Genomic DNA, 12,446 nt, shown 5'->3' on the forward strand with positions numbered 1-12,446 from the left:
TTCATCTCGGGTTTTATACTCAGAGACGGGCTAAGTATACAAAGATAGTGGATAGATTACACACACATAGTACTTAATTTATAAGACAGAGAGGGTCTCGTGTAACGCGCCAATCAAACCCTTAAGGCTAAGATAGCTAAGGTATGTGCAGGTTCGAAGTTGATATGGGTTGAAGCCCTGACTCTGGCGTTGATGGCCATGAGAGCCTCTCCAGGGGCAGGCACCCATCTCTCTCCTCATGAGATAATGACTGGTCCACCAAGAGAGGGAGGTCATATGCCCGCTCTTGATGTAATTATGTGAAACAACTGACGGAACTCTCTGTAGCACTCTCTACCCAGGTTCGCAAGGTCCGAGAGGGGAAGCTGCCAGGAGGCACGCCACCACAATGTAAAATGGTGACTGGGTGGGGTTAAAAAGTCCACAAGAGAAAGTGGCTGGAACCCAGGTGGACTGAACTGTACGAAGTGAAGGAGGTTACTTCACACTCAGTTCAGGTCAAAGGTAAATCAGGCGCACCTTGGCACCACCTCACACATTGTACTCTAGCTCCAATTCCTTACAGAAGTCAGAGCCGATTTGAGCGGCCTAAATTCGATTCCAAATTAAGACACTCCTGATTCAGGTGATGCGGCATCAAACTTCGCCTCCCCTGAAGAAGGAACCTCTCCCAGTTAGAGGCTGCAAATGAGAACGTGTTCTCAGTCAACTTACCTGGTAAAATAACGGTAAAATAAAATAAATAAATAAATAAAAAACACTCATAACTCTTAGAGCTGTACAGAGAATGGACAGAAGATGGCAGTATTGCAGCACTCAACGGTCTCCCAGAAAATGGAGAGCCTGTTTGAATGCTGGTGACAGAAAAAACTTAGAACCAATTCGGTGTAGAGAGAATACATTTAATAACTTATTTAGGTTAAATTTACAGACTAATGATATTATTGTTATGGATTGGCTGACATGCGATATAAATTTAGCGAAGTATATGGTAAGTTTACACTTTGGAATGGAAAGAGTTGAGAAGTTGATTTTACTTATACGATAGTTTTGCTGCTAAACTTAGTTGGAGTAACTAGATGTTTTGCCTAGAGGCATGAATAAGACAGTCATTTTTGGTATTATATTGGCTAGTTGCTGCGTTCTGAATACAGGTTGAGCGCTAGTAAACGCATATCTTTATTTGAACTATACTAATCTATTTGATAAAAGTACTAAATCTGTATATTTAACATTTGATAATGATTTACCGGGTGTGGCCGTATTAAATTATGCTAGAGAAAATTGGTTGTGTCATTTAGAGGGAAAATGTGTACATTATAGCTTTGAGATACTTTTCAAAAGTTGCTGAAAGTTATTGGTTTTTGGTTTAGGTAACACCAGAGAATTCGAACAATAAGTAAACGTATTCTAAACGTGATCTGTTTTCATTATGGGGAACAAAGAACGACTCGCAACCTGGTATGGCAGGCATGAGAGTTTTTAAAGGGACAGTGTACGTTTATCACAGTTGTATGGTTAGTACATGAAACATCGGGGAAATTTAAAACGAATGATTTAAGGGTATTATCATAATTATTAGGTTTTGTTTTTGTGGTAAACGTTTTGGGTTAAGGGGTTTTCCGTGTTCCGAGAGACAAGATAATATTAGGTGTTTTACTTTCTGAGTTTTATTTAGACAAGGGACTTTGTTAAGATAAAGGGTTCTTTTGGTATGTCTAGATATGGAACACGAATGTAGGTGTAACCTTTTTGACCTCTTTTCGTTGCATTTTCCTGTCAATCACGGGGGGATCAATCACGGGGGGATGTAGTGAGAATAATGAAATTGTGGTCATTTGGGAATACTAGTTTTGAGGTAAATTGATATAATAGAGTTTATAACTCTTGACCATAATTGTAGTTTTAACCACAGAGGAGTCAGGATTCTGTTTTTAAACATTGGCTATGACGGTTTTGAATGGGCTGTTATTGAATTGGTTTGAACAGGAGATATTTTAAGCCTATAGGGCATGGAAATAAAAGTGATAGAGAGCTTATTAGTAAAGAAAGGAATTTATATGGTTAGCATTTGTTTTGGCCATAAGAAGATAGAGATAGGTTTATTAAGGTTATGTAAGGACTTTAGAGATTGACACTATAAGACATGTTGTTAATTTTAAATCCATGATTTTAGATAAAGTCAAAACAGTGAGACACTTAGTTAATGTTTGGGACCAAGCTACAGACAGATAAGGGAAAGGGCAGACAGAGTAGCCCTCCCCGCACTGCTGAGACCTTGAGGGTTTGAGAGCAGAGAAGGGAGTTTTGGAAGGGGCGCCAGGACAGAGATAACAGAATGGGTAGATAACAGTTACGGAATGGAGACAAAAGGGAGAATTGGACATGTGGAAAATGAAAGGGGCGCTTCTACATAATAATGTAGAACATAAGAATATTTTACTAAGTCATTATTTAGAATAGGTAAGGTTGATACCTGGGCAGAGCCAGGTATCAAACGGGGGAGGGGTACATTGTGGTCTAGGATAGGATGGGGCCTATTGGATAATAAACTAATTAAAAATTAAAAATTCTAGCTAAAAAATAGGCATAGAAGTTAAATATATAATCAGATAGAACAAATGATAAACTGTTTGTTAAACAAACCTGTATGTCCAAGATTTTATGCATTGCAGGTGAATTAAAGGAGAAGGTGATTCACTAGATCTGGGGGCATATCGCACTTGGAGGGTGAGACACACTGACACTGTCGAATGATCACAGAGTTAAGGAGAAGAACCGTTGCTAATAGAGTTCGGGGATCAACTCCTTAATGAAGAATTCCCTGCCCCCGACCTTTCCTCACTGTGTTTGTTCATAGAAGTGAAAGTGTTGCTTGGTCTCTGGCTGATGATGTGTTCTCTGGGAGAGGATGGGGCTTTACAGGACTGCTTGTGGTCCTGAGTTGTCTGTTTAGGATACGATGGGGAGGTTACCATCACAGTACTGCCAGAACCACCACCAGTTCCAACAGACCAGGTTCAGCCGGCCTCCTCCACCACTTCAAGACCAAGTCCCACGCCATCACCTAAACTCTACAATCTGGTATAGGTAATAAATGTAAAAGACATCTCAGATAGTGACCAATTGGGGACTGATTCTGGTTATGAGGGAAGGGAGAATATGTGGTTGGCCTATAAAACACTTAATAGAAAGGACTGTGTCGTATGTGGACATGCCAGACCTATTCTGGCTGCTCACCCATTTGCCCTAAGTAATGGGGAAGGTTGGATGTGCATATTGGAAAGTTTAAGCCAAATTCAACCCTGTGTAAAACTCTGAGTCTTGTGTTCCCAGAAGTCCGTCCCCAGAAGACACCATGGGGGTTAAGGCATATGGGGGATATTACAGCTGTAACACTGGTACAGGTAGAGGTATAGACTATGGGAGGTTCCCTACTGCTGCCTGCATCACTAATGTCACTATTAACTAGAGGTGTTGCTGATGTATGGTGGATGTGTGGACCTGCCAGGCGGTTGACCCCATTTTGAAAGGAGATTATCAGGGAACATGTGTTTTGGCCAGTCTGATAAACACCATTGCCTATTATTGAGGTTACAGCTAACCAACTTTTGGGAGCTGCACATGACAGAGGCTTGGGACCAACCCAGGAGACGGCAGAAACGTGACGCTCCTTGGTCCGAGGGAACAGATAACATTCACACCAACCTGTTGGGGGTCCCAATAGGGGTCCCCCACGAATTCCAGACATTAAACAGGAATGATGGCCTGTGGCATCTGATGCCCATCATTGGCCCAGCTATTGTTGATGCTAAGCATAATGCCTGGATCAATTATATCTACTATAATTAATAATGATTTGTTAAATACACCCACACAGCACTTACGGGAATGGCTGAACAATTGGATGCTACCTCTCAAACCAGTAGACAAAATAGACTAGCACTGGACATGATTCTGGCCATCCAGGGAGGCGTATGTAAAATGTTTGGAGAACAGTGTTGCAAGTTTGTCCCTAACAATACTAGTTCGGATGGGAGCATTTCAAAAGCTCTGAGTGGGTTGGCAAGGTTATCAGTGGAGATGAAGGGTCTTGCAGGTGTGGAGGAGAGTGGACTGGTCCCTTGGCTGGGTGGTTGGTTTGGTAAGTACACTGCAATGATGATTACTGAATTTCTGACACTAGTTGTTGTTTTTCATTTCTGTGCTGCCTGTATCATACCTTGTTTGAAGAAGTCTGTTACAGATGTGGCAAGGGCCTCTGGTATGATGCCGCTGCTTGATGCTCCAGTAGGAGAGGCTGATACGGAATCAAGCTTTCGCAGGAGAGTGGGCCTGACAGAGGAGGACCCTTGGTTCGCTGTAGTTGATGTTGTCGAATGAATAAAAAGTGATGTTTGTCCTCCCTGTTGTGAAGGTTTGAAGTTCCCGGGTGGCGACGAGCCCACCTGATACAGGTTGTATAGAGGGATGGACCTGAGGGTTTAACATATTCTCGTTTTTTGGTTACTAATGTGTCCAGGGGTAGTTCTTGGAGTGGTCTCCTTTTGGTCCTTGCTCATCCTTATCGTGGGCAAGCTTGCAGCACCGCCCACTCTCGACGGTGCTATCCTTACAGCTACAGGGGTCTCGGGACTTACGAATAATTGGCTATTATTGGCTGAGGAGGCGGGCAAGGCCACCCACCAGAGCTGTGTGGTATGTATGGGAGCCCGTCCACTCCTACGCATTGTACCGGCTACCCTACCTGACGTATGTCTTCTTCCTGTTATGAAACATGACAGCCCAACTGCCAACTGCTCCGTATGGGACAAGTTTTACCCTATTGTTAAAAGTACTAGAAAGGGCCCCGATGTTTTCTTCTCGGGTTGCCAGGGCTAATTTCACTTGTATAAATATGTCCCTTGGCCCTCCAATGCTGGGAGCATTACCTTATGAATGGTGCAATAACACCCATAATCCTAATGCCCCTTTCCAACCTGTGTCTAGAGCTGATGTCTGGTGGTGGTGTGGAGGAAATCATCTATATGACCGCCTGCCAGGGAATGCCACTGGTCTTTGTGCTCTTGTCTCTCTGCTTCTTCCTGTTTCAGTGTATCCTATGGAAGTAAAGGACCTGATGGCCCGTGTAGAGAGGGACGGGGATTTATCCCGGTCCAAAAGATCAACAGGAGTGGATCCTGGAGACCCCACCTATATTGACGCCATAGGAGTCCCTAGGGGGGTGCCAGATAAGTATAAACTAGTAGACCAGGTTGCAACGGGTTTTGAATCATCATTTTGCTGGTGGTGTACAGTTAATAAAAATGTGGACCGAATCAATTACATTCATTTTAATGTTCAGAAACTAGGCAATTGGACTCAACAAGGCTTCGAGGCGGTCCATGGCCAATTGGAAGCTACTTCCCTGATGGCCTTCCAAAATAGAATCGCGGTGGATATGTTGTTGGCTAAACGCGGAGGTGTTTGTGCCATGTTCGGAGAGCAATGTTGTACTTTCATTCCCAATAACACAGCAACTGATGGTAGTCTTACTGTTGCTTTAGAAGGTCTTCGTACTCTTAATGGGAAAATGAAGAGCCACTCAGGAGTGAATACCTCAATGTGGGACTCTTGGATGGATGCGTTTGGTAAATATAAGACGCTTGTTTCTTCCATACTGGTATCTATATCTGTCTTCGCTGCGATACTGGTGCTTTGTGGATGCTGTTGCATTCCATGTATTCGAACGCTGGCCACTAGGATCATAACTACTGCTATTGATCCCAACCAGACAGAGAAGGGACAGATGTTTCCTCTGCTTGCCCTGGAGGATGCTGAGCCAGGCTATTTGACTGATGACTGATTCAACGCCATTTATAGCTTTTGTCACGTCTCTTGTGAGACGTGAAGAGGGGGAATCAAAACTTTATCTTCTGATAAAGTTTACTCTAATTTTGCCATTTATAGCTTTTGTCCTAGCTTTTGTCACGTCTCTTATGAGACGTGAAGAGGGGGATTTGTAAGAAATACCATTGTAAATAACACAAGCATATTGCTATTACATTGTTATAACTAACTTCTTTCTAAAAAACAGGGTTTCTCACAAGCAGAACCTGAGACCCACACACACCCAAGGACAGAGGGCTGGCACAGACCTTCCATAAACACTGATAAGAAAAGAGTGCTTGGGTCTGCATTTCACGAAATAATGAGACACACACATAACCAAGGACAGAGGGCTGACGTAAACCTTTCATAAACACTGATAAGACAGGAACATCTACGCACACACAAAATCTCCTCTTCAGTCTGAACATTTTACAGAGACACACAGAAATGTCAAAATAGGAACATCTACGCACACACCTAATCTCCTGTTTTAGCTGAACATTTCTGAAGACAAAGAAATCTACTCAGAGCCAATGAGACAGTGATACTAGCCTGAAGGGGACCTCGCCCAACTCATCAGGACCAACCAGAGGACAAGAACTTCCAGACTCAACCTACTTTCTATCTTTGTATAAAATGTCTATGCACTCTGTTATCTGGGCTTCTTTCGGATAGTTCCATTTGAGCTTGATGAAAGGGTCCGTGCACGCTATTTCAGATATCTTTACCTCTGAATAAATTGCTTTTATTTAAACCTCATCCACCCTGTCCAGAGTCTCTACTTCGTCTCAGTTCTCCAGTAAACTTGTGATATCAACAAATATAAAGTTGAGAATGTAAAGATGATATTTTCGAGGACGGGTGAAATAATGGATGTTGAAATCAAAAACCAAACAATTGAAAGCAAGATGTATAGAATTGTAAACAAAAATAAGACATCAAACGCAAAACCCCAAAACTTGTAAACAAATAATTTTAAAGCGAGAGCAAAACTCTATGACAAATGGTTAAAAAGCATACTGAAAACAAATGCAAAAATCATTTTCGGTTAAACTTTCCCAGCAACCAATCCTATTGAATAGATTTTGCCTACGCTCTTGCCTGCATGTACTACCTTTTGGTTACGCTACTCGTATCTTTACTTTCGACGTCTGTTTCTTTGCTTTGCTTTCACTGCCAGTCTTTTCAATTGCGAGTTTTGGCATTATTTTCCCGAGAAAGGCGGGGTTGAGGGGGAGGCGCAGACAATGAGTCTCCATTGGTCCGCTAGTTTTGGAGTGACGGTTCGTCTTAACGAACCCCTTAACCCAATCAATGAACATGATAGACAGGCTTTTTTCTATTGCCTACTTAACTAGACGGTCTGATGTCGCCACTACGAGCCAACCAACCCCCCAAGCTAATTGGCTGAAGTTGACTAGCTTGCTAGCTACTTCCAGACACAAATGAGAGAACACCTCACTCTGAACATTTTATTCGCCCTAGCAGAGCTAGTTAAGCTGTTTTCATGCTATCTAGAGCGTTAGTGACTAACTATGCTGCTAGCAACAATTGAATTCAATTTTCTGCAAAACTTGACTGACACCTGTCATATTCAACGGTGTTGCGCGTTCGTAAATTAATCAGTTATTCTGTGCTCTGGCACACTCAAACGAGAGCGCTTTGGAAATCGGAGTAGATAGCCAAAAGTAATTTACGAATGCACGCTAAATCGACATGATTGATTGGACGATTAGGACCAATGGGAGTAGAGAACGAGATGTGACGAGTTGACTTTAGTCTTTCGGTCCTTTTTGTTGTTGCGCGAACGGTGCTGAGGCAGGCAGTGAAGAAGGCGCGACCACACCACTTTTTCAGCATTTGAAGGTAGGTTTAAAAATGCTTATAACGGTAATCATTGGAGATATATTGATGGCAATCATTACGCTTTCAGTGATGTTTGTCCTTTTTGGGGTAAGTAACTTCGTTGTCATTACATGTATGGCAGTTGAGCATCCTATAATGTAAACTAGCTGCCTTGAACATAGTTAATAGCTGTTCAGATAGTTAACGTTAGCCAGCTACGCAGCGCATGACACTGGGGATGGAGACTAGGTGGGAGTGATCACATTGCCTCGGTCTGCGCTTTTTCCTCAATTCCTATGTCGTCAATCGACGATTAAACATTGACTTTCGACACCACTATGGATACATTGCTGTGCTTTAACTTACATGTGAAGAGGGGTTTCAGTCTGCAGTAGCTAGCTAGCTAATATATTCAGGTTGTCTGCCAGTGTCTGTGCCCCTGCTGAGCTGACAGTGTACCCGAGTCCATTGTCTCCTCAGCACCAGTTTGCTATTCGTGCATTTGCAGGTGGGTTGAGATGGATATCAGTGTCGGTGGTATTTGTCTAGCTATGTCAAGTTAATGTGTGATATTGTAAAATCTTAAATAATGTAATGATTCATAATTGTGTATTATTTGTTTTTAGGTTTCATGAAATTGAAATCTGTCATGCTGTCATCGACATGAATAGATTACTGTTGGTCGTTTGTATTCAGTCTTTGTTAGGGTTGGTGTCTTGTTTTGAAGCTGGTCTTAGCGTAGGAACGCCTCTGCCCTTAGCTAAGAATTGTCTTTAGCTCAATAATTGCAATGATTGAATTTGAATGCTCTCCAATCTGACTGTCAATTCAGACCACACCTAGCTAGCTAAATTCATATTGTTCTCTGACCTGTATTTACAATAATGCTCCCTTTATTGTCTTCGTGTAATAATCAAATCCAATTCCGGGAAAGAAAACGTTCTCTGCTGACATGATATTACCATGACAATGGCAACGTAGAATAAATTATATTTTAGTAACTTCATTTATGCTCTGGTATTTGTTCCTGATAAACAAAGATGGGAAGGACTTCATGTCCACACCCTTTTTGTCTCCATTGAAAAACTATTTTTAACATTTGCCAGCTGTTGTTTTGAACAGGTGCAGTAAGGGTACTGTGAAATCTATTCTCAATCATTTGCTGTATCGCTAATATTCATGCTACATGTCTAACATAAATACAAGTGATCCTTCTCCAACGGTCATCTTATAGACAGCAATACCCCCAATTTAATTCTTACTAGGCACATATCATGGCTCTCCACCTTCAGAATCAATAGTTGTCATTCTGTGTTTCTGTTCATTCCTGATTAGTGCATGGATGCATCTTTGCTGTATTGTCTTTCTGTCATTAAACCTATGGCTTTGTCTGTATTTTTCCTCCCAGGCAAAGCAACCCTCAGTACTCTGCTGAAATGGCGTCCTCTGGAGGTAAGTGTTAACATGACAGGCCTTTATTACACTATTACAATGAGCCCAAACATATTGGGAGTTACACCTTTTTTGTTGTTTAGTGCTGAATAGAAATTAATGGTAAATAATGTATTGTGTCATTTTGGAGTCACTTTTATGCAATTAGCTTCACTATCATATTGTTTAGGTGTTATAACTCTATGCTATTATCAGTTTGATACCTACTTGTATCAACATTGATGGATTCCCTATTTTCACAGAGATCCTGGTCAAGGAGTTGGACAAGCGTGCATCAGGTCAAGCATTTGAGGTAATCTTGGCCCCCGATGCCAAGGGTGAAATCCCCCTACCTCCCCCAAAGGAGAAGAAGGAGTTGTCCCTGGAGGAAATCCAGAAGAAACTGGAGGCTGCAGAGGAGAGACGCAAGGTACCTACAGTCAGATATACACAAATAAGTATCAGGAAATGGAGCCGCATCCACCTTACAGGTTTAGTTAATTTATATTTTATTATTTTCTAGCTCAGGTTTGGTCCGACTAGCCTACCACTAACTTCCTGTGTGACTTTGATTTTCTAATTTGATCAGAGTCATGAAGCAGAGGTGCTGAAGCACTTAGCTGAGAAGAGAGAGCACGAGAAGGAAGTTCTGAAGAAAGCCATGGAGGAGAACAACAACTTCAGCAAGACAGCAGAGGAGAAGCTCAATCAGAAGATGGAAGCCAACAAAGAGAATCGCACGGCACGAATGGCAGCTCTCAATGAGAAATTCAAAGAGAAGGTTGGCCTCACTGCTCAGCCTGCCATTTTTCTCAGACATCTTGACGTACTTTTCTGCCATTCTGAACTTGAGAGAATTTCAAATTGAAAGGCCCAGGTTATGGAAATTGGATGTTGGTTGAAATGTCATGCACACTGTTCAAAGTTATACTTAACTAATCAGTTTAACTAATGTGATTTTCATGTTTTTTATTCATTCTAGGATAAGAAGCTTGAGGAGGTACGAAAGGCCAAGGAAACAAAACCAGAGGGGGAGAACTGATTTTCTTTTGTAATAATAAAAAAATAAACTTTTTTTTGTTCTGTTCATTGACAGTATTATATTTTTCATTGTTATAGTTTTGTTCACCTTGTTTGGATTAGTTAGGCTGTCCATTGTTGCTTTTGTTGTGGATGTGTAAGTATTTCTTCCCCCACCTCCAGTAGATTTGTGTATTGTAGCTTATGACCTTTGAAATAAGCAGTGTTTTTACCTATAAGGAAGCATGCCACTGTTACACATTGGTCCTTAACATTGTGAATTGCATAATGTAAGTAAATCCTTGTACCTTGTAAAACTGCGGTTATCTGAGCTTAATAAAGTTGCAATTGTTCTTCAAAACCTCAATGTCTTAGCGTTGTGGGGGGTAGTGTACTAAGCTAACATATTAAATTGTTTTAAAGATGGTCATACCATGGATCATTTGGCTATTTTGATTTTGAAAAAATGTTATAATTATTTGATATAATATTTAATTTGTCCTTTACTCCTATAGAAACGCTTTGAATAACACATTCATAAATGGCAAAACAAATAAATCACAAGGAATAAGGTTTTGAAGTGTCTGTTCTATATCTAGGAGATATATGAAAGCTCAGGAAATATATATATATTTTAACACGTTTAATCCCTTATTTTTGTTGGCATAAAACGACTTCCATACTTCGTTTGTATGGGTTACATTCAGAAGAGTCCCGTGGGGGGCGTAGAGCAAAATGGAGAACACCATCGTGTACGTGAGAGTCTACCATTTCCATAGAGTGGTCATAATAGTTTGCAGGCTCTACATACGTTTTTTTGAGAAGACGATTTTCGGGATGTCTCATGGTCTGACGAACACAACTATCTCCTCCACCTTCCACAGCAGATGCGGAAGGCCTACAGGAGGATGCGGTGGATATAAACGCAACCCATGCAAAAAAACAACTGATCTCTATCTTAAATTGACGGATTTTGATGGGGATTTTTGTATTATGTTACTTAGTTTGACACACGGGTGCGTCAATAGACTCCTTAAGGATTATTAATGGTCTTAATTTATTTGTGGCTTTTGGGTTGCAGACTCAGTTACCTACACACCTTCTGTATTGGTGCACACCTAGACTACACTCTAGTATTTCCATTTTGGTATTTCACATTTCGTCATGCAAATTTATCCCACAACATAGTAGATGTAGCATTGTGGATGAATAGTGTAATTATATCACCCTCAGTATTTCAATGATGATATCTTCATCTTTTACCTAAATATTGGATAGAGCTAATTGCCATGTTTGTTTAGTTGTTATCATAATTTTTATCTAGATGTTCCTTTTATTCAATGCATATATTTTGTGATATAAGGCCTTGATAGTGGTACTGGTAAATATAATGAATTGCTACATTAAAAAAAGGCAAGTCATTCCTTTGACTCTACTGACACCTAGTGGTAATAGCGCAAAGCTATAATGTACAGCAACAGTAGCTGGAAGATGAAATTAAGATTTCTCTTTCACACATTTTGGCAGTGTATAGACAGTGTCTTTTGGGCATATGAGTAATATTGTTTTATTATTATAAACAATTAAATTAACATATTGTGTTTTGTTGAATTGTTTCACTGATCAAGTGTACCTACAAATGCCATATTCTATTAGAACTGGGAGGTTTGCCGATCAGGCCTAAAATTTGGTTGAATTAGTGCTAACGGTTAAAGACAGAGTGCGGGTATGTAGCCTACTGCTGATATGGCCACAGATGGTCCCTCCACAATGCCAGCATGGTGACGAACATCTCCTCTTCAACCTCAGGAGGCTGAATACATTTTATTTAGAGAAGTCTCTGTGGTCAGCCTCCATTCTTGGACATCATGTTCTGGTCCCTTTATAGTTCACCTACCTCACCTCTATAGCACGTCTATATAAGCTATGTTTACAATCATTCATGTCATGTTAATCATTAATGTTATACTAAGGAGGTATCGGCAGATGTGATAAACAACAGATATTACGGTATAAGTCCTTCCAAGCAACAAAACACATTTTAATATTTGTCCCATCTCATCTGTGCTTCAACAAATATGAAATGACCTGCACTTTGAGCAAGTTCTAAAATAAGCCATACATTTCTAGAGTAATATAAAAAGCAACGATGATGAGGTACTGGACCATTCATCAACAAGGTCCCCCTCCCACGGGAAATGTACATGATACAAATGTGTGGAAATACAATAATTACACAATTGTAACACATAGATTTTTAACATGCTAAACCCTTAAAC

General features: G+C 40.8%; 1 protein-coding gene across 1 annotated transcript; it reads left to right on the forward strand.

Annotated features, from left to right (window-relative positions):
* Positions 1-7,672: 7,672 nt before the first annotated feature.
* Positions 7,673-10,483, forward strand: stmn1b (stathmin 1b). Its single transcript, XM_038977155.1, has 5 exons — positions 7,673-7,737; positions 9,125-9,168; positions 9,411-9,577; positions 9,737-9,928; positions 10,130-10,483. Exons 2-5 carry the CDS (start codon positions 9,153-9,155, stop codon positions 10,187-10,189), a joined length of 435 nt encoding a protein of 144 aa, XP_038833083.1. The 5' UTR covers positions 7,673-7,737; positions 9,125-9,152; the 3' UTR covers positions 10,190-10,483.
* Positions 10,484-12,446: the final 1,963 nt, after the last annotated feature.

The sequence above is a fragment of the Salvelinus namaycush genome, chromosome 37 (assembly GCF_016432855.1).
Source record: "Salvelinus namaycush isolate Seneca chromosome 37, SaNama_1.0, whole genome shotgun sequence".
Taxonomy (NCBI): domain Eukaryota; kingdom Metazoa; phylum Chordata; class Actinopteri; order Salmoniformes; family Salmonidae; genus Salvelinus; species Salvelinus namaycush.